Here is a 15,485-nt window from a genome sequence, read left to right on the forward strand (position 1 = left end):
TTCTCCAATATGCATGTTTTTCCTTTCTGCAAGTCCATTTTACTGTGGGGTATGACTGCATGAATATTGCTGCTTTATGCCATGCTCTTGCAGGAAACTTGCAAACTCATTTGAGAGGTACTCTCTGCCTCCATCTGACCTTAGGCATTTTATTTGCAGGCCTGTTTCTTTTTCAACCATAGCTTTAAAAGCTTTGAAATGCCCAAACACTTCACTTTTCTTTTTCATAAAATACACCCAAAGTTTTCTGCTGTAGTCATCAATAAAAGTGACAAAATAATGATAGCCTCCAATAGATGCAGCTTTAGTAGTCCACACATCAGAGTGGATTAATTCCAATGGCCTCTTACTCTCTTGAACATGTCTAGGAAATGGTTTCCTTGCCTGTTTTCCAAATTGACACGCTTCACATACCTTATGCATTTCTACAACCTTGAACTTAGGCAATCCTACAATAATATTTTGGGCGTGCATTAATTTGAGTCATCGTACATTAACATGACCAATGCGTTTATGCCAGATATTAATATCTGCAACTACACCGGTCCCATGTGCAAACATTGCTGCACTCAATTCAGGCATGTCTGCATCCAACGTAAACATCCTGCCCTTCTTCTTCCCTTTTGCTATCAAGCGACCTTTATTTTTCATATCCTCAACAAAGCATCCGTGAGGATTAAATCTGACCTGCAAGCCTTGCTCAACCATTGGACTAACAAAAACCAGGTTCTTGGTGATATTCGGGACATGAAATACATCAGACAGGTATTTCTTTTTTCCATCCTACATAGACAAAGGAATTTTACCAATCTACACAGAAGGATGTGTAGTATCATCACCAGTCTCCACAAATCCTGGTCTTTCCATTTTCCTTGCATCCTACATCCATTCTGCATGACATGTCATGTGGTTTGACGCACCTGAGTTAACATACCACACATCATTGCTTCCTTCTGCACTTGTCACAGAATTGGTCATGTGCTGCACCATAAACAGATGCTCATTTTTGTCATCACCCTGTCTACTAGAGGATGCATAATTGCCTTGCTGCAATTTTCCAGTCATGATGTCATTCTGCTTGTTATAGCAATCTTTAACCATATGACCCATTTTACCACAATAATAGCATTCAACATTGTTGTTTACATTTTGGCCTCTTTGCCATCCACCACGACCTCTTTGGCTCCCCGTGCCTCTAAAGTTACCACGTCCTCCTCCATAGGACTGGTTTTCTTGAATTTGCTGCATATTTTGATTTCTACCACGGCCTCCAAATCGGCCTGCTCTACCTCTGCCTCTACCTCTTCCAGCATTTGAGTAGAAGACAACTTCTTTTGAAGTTCCTCCTAAAGAAGATGCACCACCATTTCTCTGCTCTTCAAAAATTAGAAGAGCAATCAACTCCTCAAAATCAAGAAAATTCTCATAGATGGAAATGGATGTTCAAAAATGTGCATAATCCTTTCCTAGACCATTCAAGGTCACAGAAACTAAATCATCATCTTCGACTGGCGACCCAATAGAAGCAAGTGCATCTGCAATCTTCTTCACCTTCATGTGGTAGTCATTGATGCTCATATTTTCTCTCTGCACATTATGCAACTCTTGCTTGAGCTGCATTTTCTTGGCTTGCGTATTTGTGCTATACATTTTTGTCAAAGTATCCCACACCTCCTTTGGCATGCTTGCATCTTGAATATGCACAATCATAGAATCTGAAATACTGATAGACATCCAGTACATAACTTTTCTGGCTCTCTCATGCTAGCCTTTAAATGCCTACAACTCTTATTGATTGGAAACATTAGGAATAAGTGGTTCTTGTTCAGCTCCAGTAATGAACTCCCAATAGCCTTTTCCCTTAAGGAAATTCGTCATTCTAAACTTCCATGCTTGGAAGTTGTTCTTGTCAAGCTTTTCAGTGACAATCTATGAAAGAGCATCAGACGCCATTACAAAACACTGCAAAATATTCTGTCACTGCCAAAAAACACAACTGCCTCACAAGAGCAAATCTACAAAACTGACGAGAGTGGTATTCGACCACACAGTCACTTCCTAGTGACGATTATGCATCAATAGGCAATAAGAATGATTTTGTCACTCCCAATATCTCTGCGCACAGGCATACGATGTAATTTATGTGATAACTTTTCACCGACCTACAGAACAGTGGTCGACAGCAAAAATATGACACTTTTCTAAGTGCCTACGGAAAACTTCCGCCACCAAAACGGGCCCCGAAATGGCATATACTGCCCTCTCGCCACATCGCAAATCTGAGACAGTGCGCTCTTGCACTTTTCGGCTGTGCTACCTGCAGAGATTTGCTCCCAAACTCGAAAAAAAAGGAAAGCAACATTGATCCTCTTATTAGGACACTGCGAACTTGGTTTGCTTTCGTGATCTCCTTACCACGAACCGAGCTTTGATACCATGTGAAGAGAGTGGGAGAGAAGGAAGGAGTCTCACTTGCAGCTTTCTCACATACACAATGGGGGAATATACACAAAGGTGGAGGCTAAAAACAGTTTTCCTCTTCTTAGTTGTGAAAGCCAAAAGAACTCTAAGTACAAAAGAATAGGTGAACCCTATATGTGGGTCTCAAACCAAACTCGGCTAACTAAGGTGGCATACTAACTGAGCCACTAACTAGAGTACATAAAGATAGCTGTCATCCAGCTATTATTCATGGGCAATGTACCAACCGCATCTGCAGCTAACAAGTCGGTGACATAAATGCACAATGGTCACCCTGGCACATCACGAGTGGAGCTCGATATCTCAACGAGAACAAGGTATGTAAGTTGAAGAAGGCTCTATACGGGCTGAAATAGGCCCCAAGAGCATGGTACCAACGGATAGACAAACTCTTTCATAAATTAAACTTCAAAAGATGTGCCTCAGATGCTAACTTGTATGTGTACAAGAAAGGTGGAAAATTTGCTATTATTGTTCTATATGTGGATTATCTCCTTATTACATGTGACTATGAAGACATCATCCAGCAGACTAGAAAGGCATTGAGCACAGAGTTTGAGATGATAGACTTAGGCTTGATGCACTACTGTCTGGGGATTGAAGTCTGGCAAGAGCCAGGCAAGATCTTCATCTCTCAGCAGAAATATTAAAGGGAGATCTTGAAGGCATTTGGTATGTCCGAGTGCAAGGAGATAGCTACACATATGGAGGTAAATGTGAGGCTGTCTATGGAGGATGCCTCACCACTAGCAGACATCGGGAGGTACATGAAGTTGGTTGGCAGTCTCATCTATCTGTGCAACACCAAACCAGACATCAGTTTTGCTGTTGGCGTTTTGAGCAGGTTCTCCAGTAAGCCCCGAGAGAATCATTGGAATATAGGGATGCGGGTGCCCAGGTATGTGAAGGGCACTCTTGATCATGGCATCACTTATGGTACGGGCACTTCCTTGGCTGGTCATTGTGATTTAGATTGGGCTGGAGATGTTGATTCCAGGAAATCAGTTTCTGGATACTGTTTCTCTTTAGGTTCAAGTATCTTCTCTTAGATCAGTAAGAAACAACCAACAGTGGCATTGTCTTCTACCGAGGCTGAGTACAGAGGCAGCATGTTTTGCCACGTGTGAAGCAGTGTGGTTGAGGAGGATCTTATGGCACATGGGAGTGCAAGAGGATGAGGCAATTGTGCTGAGGTGCAACAATCAAAGTTGCATGGCCATTGCTAAAAATCCAGTGTCTCATGCACGCACAAAACATATAGAGATTCAGTATCACTATGTGCGTGATTTGATCGAGGACGTGATAGTGGAATTGGTCTACCGTCCAACAAAGCAAAATGGAGCAGATATCTTCACCAAGGCACTCGGGAAGGATCAGCTTCAGAGTCATCTACAGAGACTCGGCATTGGGTCGAGAAGGTAGTTCACCTACGAGTGGTCATAGAGTGGGGGTGTTAGATATGCTCAATGCCCCACCCTCTTGGTAACCACCAGTGGTGCATGGTGCTCAAGTTATAAGGCCCCCATATGAGGAGAAGCCATGTGTGAGTCCGAGAAACTGGATCGATCCTGACTTGCATGTTAGATGAGGTCTATCAATGAGACCGTTGATGGTAGAAAGGTGATTGTGTGGGAGCCCGTTATTCTTGCTGGGGCCTGGGGGCCAGTGGCCCCCTGGTGGGGGTTCGAGGGCGAGAGCCCCCGAGGCAATGGTATAGGGAATATTCCTTGAATATTCCATGGACGACTACTGGTCGGCTTCATTGACTAGGTTGACTAGTCAGTTTCACTGACTATGTTGATCCGACTACCGCCCTCATAGGTATAAAGAGGTGACCTCCCCAGTCCATTGTACCAAATCAAATCTTCCAGCAGAGATCTTCTAGCTAGTAGCTCTTCACCTAGTATCTGTCTAGATCGCCATCTAAGCTCCACTGTGGGAGTGCACGGGTGGACGGAGCCATCATCTGTACTACATTAGTATTGAAGGAAAATTTTGTTCATCTCCAGTTTGCTGTGTACTCTCTATTCTTTGTTCAGTTTCTATTCCACTGTGCCATGTAATTTAACATGTGTGGCCTTGTTACCGTTATAGGGCTCACAGGGGTCACTTTCTTTTGACAAAGCCTTATATAAGCACAATACCTTTAATGTGCTCATAGAGGCATTGTCAAAAGAAATTGGCCCATGTGGACACTTGTGTGCGCACTTTATAAGTATTCAGATTAACTATCCACCTTAATCCATGTGACCCATGTGAGCACTCATGCAAGCACTCGATAGGTATTAGGGGATTACCTAGCCATCTACAAAAGAAAAGTGATGCATGTGAACACCCATTTGAGCACTCTATAAGTATTAAGATTACATAGCCACCTTAGTCTCAATTTAATTTCCTTGGGCAAAAGATCACAAATCCTTTTAGGGTACAAAACGTAGCCATTTAATCCACAAAGTACATATAAGTTAGCCTCCTAAATGCACAAGTTAGTCATTTAATCCATAAGTTGGTCTCCTATGTACATAAGGACACATGTCCTACTAGAACTTAAGTGGAGAAGGCATAAGGAGTACCTAAGGACATATACCCTGGCACATGAACGAATGCATCAATTTTACAAGCAAAAACCTATGAGCAGGTTTATTCGAGCGTGTTTTTTGAGAGTTTTAAATTTTTCTATTTCTTTAGGAAACATGGTTTTTACACTTTTATTTTCACTAGAACTAGATCCTTTTATCATAAAAATATACAGAATAGTCACCCATTCAATTTTACATAACATAAATTTTCTTATTCACAAAAATCCTTTGTACCTCTATTATTACCTTAAAAAAGTGTTGAAAAATAATTTGTTTATGAAACATCCCTCATAATCACTCTAAATGTAATAATATTATACATATATAATTACTTATTAGACAATTTATACCAATATGACAAGAGCTTTCTAGTGTCTTAATAGCATGAATAACAAGATATTTATGGTTATGTTTCTAAAGAAGTTTAAATTACTATGAATAATTATTAACTTGGGCTTATATATCACTCGTAAAATACATATAATATTTAATACTATATGTTACATCAGCCATAATCTCAGAATTGTTTGGTGTGGTTATGGTGAAGCAGAAAACCAGAGGGATTGACAGTGCTTGCATCAATACGGAGTGCATAAGTAAGGCCTAAATGGGCATAGAGACTCTAAGGTCCAAATGACACATGGCACTCAAGAGAACACCATGTGGCAAGCACTAGGCTAGGAGGGAGGATTCCAGAAGGAACTTAAAGAAAAGCAAGTTCATGTGACCAAGAGAGGAATCCGTGGTAGGGTGGAACATACTCAGCTGAGCCCTTCTTTCTGGTGTGGTAACATTGGTCGATGATAGTGCAACACATAATTTCTTAAACTACTTGTTAGTTAAGAAATTAAAATTGCCTAAGAGTCCCAGTGCCCATAAATATGTGGTCTCTTTGGCAAAGGGCAGTGATAAAAAAGTTTGGGACACCATGATATATGGTGTAGAGATGGATATTCAAGGCTATCAAGATGCCTTGGATTTCTAAATCATGCATCTCAACCGAATAGATGTAGTGCTTGGTCGAGAATGGCTGTAGCTTACATAGGACTTATCTTAATAACTCCATTATGTTTGAAAAAAGGGGGTAGAGTCTTCTAGATTCAAGGAGAACATGATGTGCCTAACTCTCCTCTTATTTATTCGATGGAATTGGAATGACTACTATACTAAGAAGAATGCGAGGTATATCTTTGTGAACTTACTTTTATTGGTGATTTTATGTCTTCTGCATCAAAAAGAAGTAATGTTTTTTTTCATAATGTTAAAAAGTATAAATCTTCTTTCAATGATTTAATGTTTGAATTTCAAGATATTTTTTCGTTTGATTACCTAATGGTTTACCTCCTGAGAGAGAAGTAGATCATAAAATAGATTTAATTCTTGGATCTAACCCTATTTGTAAACCCCCATATAGGCTTAGTCTAACGGAGGAACGTGAGGTCGAAATACAGTTAACAGAATATCTTAGGAAGGGCTAAAACCAAACAAGTAGCTCACCTTAGTCTGCACCAGTTTTACTGGTAAAGAAAAAGGATGGTACTGTGCATTTATGCATATATTACCGAGCACTAAATAAAATCACCATAAGAAATAAGTATCCTATGCCTCGCATTGATGGATGCGTCAATTTTACGAGCAAAAACCTATGAGCAGGTTTATCCGAGCGTGTTTTTCAAGAGATTTTTAAAAATGTTTTTCTTTAGGAAACATGGTTTTTACACTTTTATTTTCACTAGAACTAGATCCCTTTATCATAAAAATATACAGACTAGTCACTCATTCATTTTTACACAACATAATTTTCTTATTTAGAGACATCCCTTTGTACCCCTGTTATTACCTTAAAAAAGTGTTGATTCCTTTAAGAAACATTCCTCATAATCACTCTCAATGTAATAATACTATGCATATATAATTACTTATTAACACATTTATATCATATGGCAATATCTTTTTAGTGTTTTTATAGCATATTTATGGACATGTTTCTAAAGAAGTTTAAATTACTATAAATAAGTATTAACTTGGGCTTATATATCACTCTCATAAAATACATGTAATATTTAATACTATATATGAAAGATTTTCCAAAATATAACTCCATAGATGTGCTCAAATGGGGTGTTCCGATCAATTTGAGTGGTTGAATGACTATATTTGGACATTGGATATGAAAGTTATGTCACTTTTAAAAGTGCTGTCCAAGGTAGTTTCGCCAGCGAAACTACCTGGATGGCTTGCTTCAATGAGTTTTCTTTGAAGAAACTCTTTCATGAAGATAGGTTGAGAGAGGGTTTTCAATGTCACCCCCTATTAAGTAAAAGTTGTATGAAGGATCATAAGGGAATTTTCATAGAGAAGTCTACTCTACATGTGGGTTTCTTCAAAAGCCATCCCATTATGCTCTCACCATTCCTACAGATTCACCTAAAGATTTTTGTATAAAATAGGCATTGCTATAATACTTTGCATATTTCTAAGTGAAACTATGTTTTCTTCTGATCGATTTTTGCCATATTAATGCATAGTTGGAAGCTTTTTTTTTCCTTCGCTCGGACGCTCGGAAGATTTCGCTCAGAAAATGCTCGTCCCCCGCATTAATGAGCTCTTTGATCAATTACAAGGGGCAAAATACTTTACTAAAATTGATTTAAGATCAAGATATCACCAAGTACGAATTAGGGAAGAGGATGTCCCTAAGACATCATTTCGTACTAGGTATGGGCATTATCAATTTAAAGTAATGCCATTTGGATTAACAAATGCTCCAGCAACTTTCATGACACTTATGAATAGTGGAAATTTGTTGTAGTATTTCTATATGATATCCTTATTTATAGTAAAACCAGGAAAAAGCATTTGGAACATTTGTGAAAAGTGTTCCAACTGCTTAGAGAAAATTCACTCTTTGCTAAAGAATCCAACTGTGAATTCTTTGCAAAAGAAGCTCCTGTCTTAAAAGTAGTGGATCCCAATGAACCATTCATGGTTGAGACAAATGCCAGTGATTTTGCTATTGGGGCGGTACTTTACAAAAAGGTCGACCAATGGCTTTTGAAAGCAAAAAGTTAGATCGTGCCCAATGGAATTACTCGGCATATGAGAAAGAATGTATGCTATAGTCTATGCTTACAAAATTTGAGATCATCTTTGATCAAGAGAGCATTAAGTGGATTTGTAATCAGCCAGAGGTTAAAGGTAGAAAAGCTAGATGGGCTGAGTTAATGCAAGAGTTTGATATACAATTGACATATAGGAAAGGGAAGTTCAATGTGGTAGTAGACTCTCTTAGCCGAATACCAATTGTTAATGAATTGAGTTTTACTCAATTTCAAAATGATTTCCTAGAGTCCTTAAAGGGGAAATGTGAGTTTGATCCTCACTTCTTTGAAATATAGAAAGCAATCAAAAATAGGGATCCAACTAATCAAGAGGCTTTCACTTAGGTTTCGCATGGAAATGGCGACACACCACAGGTTAGTGATAAAGGACTCAAGTGGAAAAAATATACTATTGAAGATGGCTACCTACTGTACAAGGGTAGAGTGTGTGTCCCGGATGATAATGACATTAGGTGCCAAATCCTTTTTGAATGTCATGATAGTCCGAGTGCTGGACGCTCGGGAATTCATTAGACATATGTACTTCTAAAAAGACAATTCTTTTGGCTTGGAATAGGTAAGGACGTCCAAGATTATGTATTGAAGTGCCAAAAATGCCAGGTTAATAAGGTTGAACGCCTTAAGGTAGGAGGTCTCCGACACGCATTATAGATTCCATCTGGCAAATGGGAAAGCATCTCCATGGATTTCATAGTAGGATTACTTAGGACACAAAGAGGGCACAACTCTGTGTGGGCAATTGTGGATCGGTTGACCAAGATGGCTCATTTTATTCCTGTAGTGAAGATGTTAAAACTCCAGAATTAGCCAAGCTATTTGTGGAGCATACCTATAGAGTATATGGGCTACCATCCGGTATTGTTAGCAACTGGGATGGCAAATTTAACAGCCATTTTTGGAGGGCTGTGTTTAAGAGGTTAGAAACTTCATTGAATATGAGCACCACGGATCATCCACAGAGTGATTGTCAAACTGAAAGGGTCAATTAGATCATTGAGGATATGCTTCGAGCATATGTAAATAAACGAAAAACTAATTAGGAACAATATTTGCCCATATTAGAATTTGCATATAACAGTGCCAAACATTCAGCTATAGGTTTTACTCCATTCATGATGATGTATGGATTTCAACCAAGACCCCCAATGACAGTGGGACTCGAAAAGAGAAGGTTCAAGTGGCCAAAGACTTTCTTGAGGATATGAATCAAACACTTAAGTTAGCTAAAGATAGCATAAGAAGAGATCAAGATAGAGCACAAAGTTATGCAAACCCCCACTGTAGAAAGTTGGAGTTTGAGCTAAATGAGAAAGTCTACCTTAAGGTACCTGAATCTTCAGAATCTCTAAAGATAGGTAACTGTTCGAAGTTGTCTCCTAGGTATTGTGGACCATTCACAATACTTAAGAGGATTGGAGAACTTGCTTACAAATTAGCCTTACCTAAGGGATGTAGAGTACATCCAATTTTTCATGTTAGTAGGCTAAAAAGAAAATTAGGAGATGATGATAATCTCATTAGAAATGAAGTCCTAGTTGAACTCATTGAACCTGCATCTTTACCACATGAACCAGAAATAATTTTAGATAGACAAGAAAAAAGAACGCGACACACAATATGGCAAGAATGTCTAGTTAAGTGGAAAGATAGATTTGAAGAGAGTTCAACATGGGAAAGGGTAAGCAGTCTCCAGAGAAGGTTTTCCAATTTTGTTTTCGAGGACGTAAACCATTCTTAAGGGGAAGGGAATGTTACGTTAGCCATAATCCCAATGCCTGGTGTGGTTATGGTGAAGCAGGAAACCAGAGGGCTCGATAGTGCTTGCATCAATACGGAGTGCATAAGTAAGGCCTAAATGGGCATAGAGACTCTAAGGTCCAAATGGACACATGGCACTCAAGAGAACACCATGTAGCAAGCACTGGGCTAGGAGGGAGGATTCTAGAAGGAACTTGAAGAAAAGCAAGTTCATGTGACCAGGAGAGGAATCCTGGTAGGGTGGAACGTATTGAGCTGAGCCCTTCTTTCTGGTGTGGTAACACTATATATAAAATATTTTTAAAAATATAACCCCATAGATGTGCTCAAATGGGGTTTTTTGATCAATTTGAGTGTCTAAATGACTATATTTGGACATTGGATGTGAAAGCTATGCCACTTTTAAAAGTGCTGTTCATGGTAGTTTCACCAGCAAAACTACCTTGGAAGACCTACTTCAAAGGGGTTTCACTGGCAAAACTACCTTGATGGCTTGCTTCAATGAGGTTTTTGTGAAGAAACCCTTTCATGAAGCTAGGTTGAGAGAGAGTTTTCAATGTCACTCCCTATTAAGTAAAAGTTGTAAGAAGGATCATAAGGGAATTTTCATAGAGAAGTCTACTCTACATGTGGGTTTCTTTGAAATCCATCCCATTATGTTACTCACCATTCCCAAAGATTCTTGTAAATATTTGTGTATAAAATAGGCATTGTTATAATACTATGCATATTTCAAAGTGAAACTATATTTTGTTCCGATCTAGTTTTGCCATATTTTTACATAGTTAGAAGCGTTTTTTCCCCTTTCGCTTGGATGCTTGGAAGATTTCACTCGAAAAATGCTCGTCCCCCACATGAACCATTCATAGGGTGGCAACTAAAAGGTTTCAAGTTGGTTTCAGGTCCTATGGCTCCATCGATAGGTCTGACTAGCCCATAGGACACCTAGGCAATAACGCAATGAAGGTGGAATTGCATGCAAGCTATCACATTGACAAGTGGCTACTATTGATGAAGACATCATCCTCAAGTTGTTATTTACTCCTTTTATGCTCATGGCTCAATTCTACAAAAGGCCTCCTATATACATAAGGATGCATACACTACCCCCTACTACAAACAAACCCCCTTCCTATGAGAATCAAATATCATCATTGGCTACCATGAGGATTTGGAACAAGCTAAATTGGGGCTCCATAGATCTACATGCCAAATCTATTGGGGTCACTTTGGCCACCTTAATCTCACTCTAATTTCCCTAAGGAGCCCAAGAGATTGTACGGTATACTCTTTTAGAGTATATAGGCTAGTCATTTAATCCATAGATATCTTATGTGCCTTAATCACTCACCTATATCAACATGCATACCTAAACTTTGTCAAGCATGCATTGTACTTTGCACAACTAGGTTTTGATCCACCTAAAAGAACATTGTTGATTTGGCTCTTAAAGCCATTTTTTTACTATCATTGACAAAGCGGACTAACTTCAATCTTTCTTTCAATCAGTTGTCCGACAAGTTCCACGTACAATAATTTATTACACATTCAATTTCTCTATCGATCTTTATATATTCAAATTATCTGTTGATATTTTATGGAGATTGCAATCCAGGTAGTGATTTGAATTTGTGCACATAGCTTGTAACTTCCCTGCTATCAACAAATCATTGCATAGTAGGACACGATTCAGATAATCACCACTCTTTAGGATCAATGATGATGAATAATATTTTTTTGGAGGGAGCATCGTAGGTTAAATCAAAGACCTCCTAAACCTCATCACCCTTTTGCTCATTAACAATCTCCTAGAAAGTCCAATCCCAAGTTTCATCAAAGAACCTATAGGTTCGAGCACGGGAAACATTCTTGCAAGTTTGGGGAACTTGGTTACTTACACAATGTATGTCTAGGAGCGGGGGAAGAAGATAATGGTAACATCATAGCTCCGGATCTTGGCCTCGATCTTGGCCTCATAAGAACAATTGTGTCAATAATCCGTGGGAGTGCTTTGAGAGTTCCACAATATTGGGTACTTCCATGATGAGGATGACTCCCGTCTCACTCCACCCAATTGACAACAATTTAATGTAAATCTTGTTGGACATATTGATGGGTCCATCGATTCCCACATCGCTAGCAAGCTTGGATCATTATTGATGGGCTAGTTTCTTGGATTGAAGAAGCTAGTGACGCTCAATCTTACTTCCAATTGTCTGACCAAAGCAATTCCAACAGCGTCAAGGGAGACCCAGAGCAAGCTCAAGGCATTATCATTTACATATAATGTAACAACTATCAGGTATTCTATAATATTGCAACACAAGTCTCGGGTTTTTGCTGTTTGGATTCTTCTATTGTTGTTAATTAGAACGGCTTTGCAATATTTATCATGCAATCTTTTTACATCGTATTCTGGTGCTCAAAAACAAAACTTGCAACTTCACGTTGCTCTGGTCTTAACTATGAAGCAAAAACCCTTGGGCTTATTATGATGCAGTTACTTAGATCAGTAGAGATTTTGACAGCTTTAGACCACTTGAAGGTTCAACAATAGCAGGCTCAACATCGACTACCTAGGTGTGTCAAATCAATCCTTTGCCAATACTGCTTATCGTTGATCTCCTTGCAATCCCACTACGATAAAAAATGGATTTTCCATTTCTCTACAGCTTTGGGGTTCTTGCCATGACTGTCCTTGCATTCTGCTATGATAGATGCAGTATTGGTGACAATGTAACCATTTTTCCTCCAACAATTGTGCCCAGCTTCATTACTGTAGCTCTCACTCACACCTCCCTTCCTTGTCGACACCATTGTTGTCTTATCTCAATTGTCACTAAAATGGACATCCAAGCGACACTATACGCTATTTGGTACTTGAAAATTTTGAATAGTTGAGGCTTCATAATTAGGCCTTTAATGAGAATTAATGCGATTTAATTCATTCACGTAATGGAATTTAGCATGGGGATGCTTGTGAGATCGACTCGTGGGTTAGTGGCTCTGGTAAGCATGGTATGCAGCGAGAATACTTAGTTCATGATGAGTTCACTTGGTCAAATAATTGGATGAGCAACTAAGTAATGTGAATGAATGGAGGTTGTAGCAACAAAGAAACAATATCATTTGGTGGTCCTCTCTATGCCAAACCTCATATGATCGTCCTCTTTAATTGGAAGTCTGAGCTATTATGGGTTTTTTCCTTGACAATCTAGATCATGGTGTACACATCAATTGGACCATGATGAATCAAGAAATGAGGAGGCTGTCCAAGATGCTGAAGGCTATTAGACTTGGTGGTACGTGGTTTCTCAAATATTCATAAGTTCATGTCTGAATCTCATGGTTCTCAAGTGAGCTAGTTCATGTCTCATCTCTAAAATTTATGAATTAAGCCATTGTAGCACGTTGGGTTGAGTCCAATGGACCTTGGGTCATGTCTCATCTCTAAAATTTATCTACTTCTTTTTCCACCTACTTTAAAAAGATGTTGAAATTATAAAATTGAGACTATACTCAAAATTAACGATTATGTGCTCCATAACAAATAAAACTATAGGAAGTTCGATTCAAGTAATAAATGAATGCAACAAGATGCAAGCACTTCTAAGTAATGCAACGAGAATTAGATGCTCCATAACAGAAAAATGATATAAACCATATCCGAGTAGGTAATCATAAATTTGAAAGCACATGCTTTTGTATTCGATAATGAAATAGCCTTTAGAATTTAGCATATAGCATTTTGCATTTAGCATATGGAGAAAAGCTCGAGGTTAAAAAAAGTGCGAACGACCGGTCATATTAAGGCCGAGTTCACTAGACGATGGATGGTCGTCGTGAGCCAATGAAAGGTAGGGAGGTGGAGAACCCTCTTCATACCATTGGCCTAGCCCAAGCCTCTAGATGATTCTTGTCTTGGCACTCCATCACTAGCCAATTAGGCTACTCTACAGTAATAAATCGCTTTCAAGCATGATCAGTCGGGCAGGCGCTTGGTGTGAGTCGCTGAGGACCCGGATGTGGTCATAGGAGCCCGTTCTCGCGTGGGCAGAATAGCTTGATTGTAGTGTAGCAAAGGAAAGCTTGGGTTGTTCTCCCTCACCGCCCCGAATATCAAGGGGCCAAAGTTTGGCATTTCTCCGCCTCGTTGGAGAGCGGGCATGACGGGGCCAGCTTCTCTCCCACCAATGGTTGAAGGAAGTTTTTTGCCAGTTTGAGTCAGACATGAGTGTACTGTGTCAGATCGTGAGTGATGAGGAGAACCCCGGCTACCCGTGGGAACCATTCAGAGAAAATGCCCAAGCCTGCTCAACAATGCTCGTTCAGCATTGACGCCCGATGCGTGGGAACGGGCTCTAACTAGTGCAGGTGGGGGGAGGTGTGTGCGCCTCCGGCGGCGAGCGGGGTCGGTGGTGTGAACCGTACCCATGCAGCCACGCAAATGGGTTGGTCGTGCGCTTCTAGTTAACACTCAGTATCGCGAACATCAGCTGTGTTTCTTGTGATGGGCAACAAAGAAATCACTAGGCTGCTGCTAATCTCTGATTTTTCAAGCTGCAGATTCATTGTTCAACATCAGTTGATTATGCGAATGGTTTTGCGATCTTACTTTTGGGCTCTCATCATCATCTCCTCTGCTTGTAAGCTCTAGCACGATGCTTCGGGCAGCTCATATACACCCGCAATTGTACAAACGACCGTTGTCCCTTCTCCATCCTGGCCGCCTTAGCTTGTTGGTCACTGTAATCGTCATCCTTGGCCTTCTCCTTCCTTTCATCTCCCTCAAATCTAACGAGCTACATCAATCACAACTTCGAACGAAGTGGAACTCTTATACATTGCAGGAAGCAGTCCAGTCGATCGCACTCAACGGTACAGTGATTGTCTGCGCTGTAAGCCAACCGTACTTGCCTTTTCTGTATAATTGGCTCATCAGCATACAGACACACGGTAGGCAACATGCAGTGCTCGTTATAGCCGAGGATTATGCTACATTGTACACTATAAATGATAGATGGCCTGGTCATGCTGTGCTAGTGCCCCCTGCTCCTGCCCTTCAGGAGGCCCATCGATTCGGTTCACAGGTATGTCCTTTGCTGAAAATTCTCACTTTAGCAGGTGCATTGATCCTCCCTCTTGAGGCCTGTTCTGACCCGACCTTAATTGCGTATGTAGGGCTTCTTCAACTTTACATCCCGCAGACCGAGGCATTTACTTAAGATATTGGAGCTGGGCTATTCAGTTTTGTATAATGATGTTGACATGGTGTGGTTGAAGGATCCTTTTTCTTATTTTAAAGGCAACTATGATATCTACTTCACTGATGACATGGCTAAAGTAAGGCATTTTTCTTCCATGTTCGTATTACTTGTTTCTTTGTCCATGTTGAAGTAAGGCTTGATTTCATGCAAAACGGATCTCTACATTTGATTACTGGTCACAAGTAATGCATCCACACGCCTTATGAAAACATGATGTTCATAATAGTCAGTGCAGCACTCTCACTAATGCAGTGCCACCACACGTCACAATAGCCCAC

The 15,485-nt window shown here is 39.9% G+C and overlaps 1 protein-coding gene across 2 annotated transcripts in view; it reads left to right on the top strand.

Moving 5' to 3' along the window:
* Positions 1–13,968: 13,968 nt before the first annotated feature.
* Positions 13,969–15,485, top strand: part of LOC147892597 (UDP-D-xylose:L-fucose alpha-1,3-D-xylosyltransferase MGP4-like) — a 28,802-nt gene continuing 27,285 nt past the window's right edge. The window contains exons 1-3 of one of the 2 annotated variants that reach the window (XM_087387089.1): positions 13,969–14,314; positions 14,507–15,030; positions 15,122–15,283. In XM_087387089.1, the coding sequence (XP_087243215.1) occupies positions 14,602–15,030; positions 15,122–15,283 (591 nt within the window). In that variant the 5' untranslated portion in view covers positions 13,969–14,314; positions 14,507–14,601. The other variant, XM_087387088.1, reaches the window with a different exon arrangement.

Source organism: Dipteris shenzhenensis, chromosome 16, assembly GCF_047967505.1.
Source record: "Dipteris shenzhenensis isolate YYH24624 ecotype China chromosome 16, Dip_SZ_1.0, whole genome shotgun sequence".
Lineage (NCBI taxonomy): Eukaryota > Viridiplantae > Streptophyta > Polypodiopsida > Gleicheniales > Dipteridaceae > Dipteris > Dipteris shenzhenensis.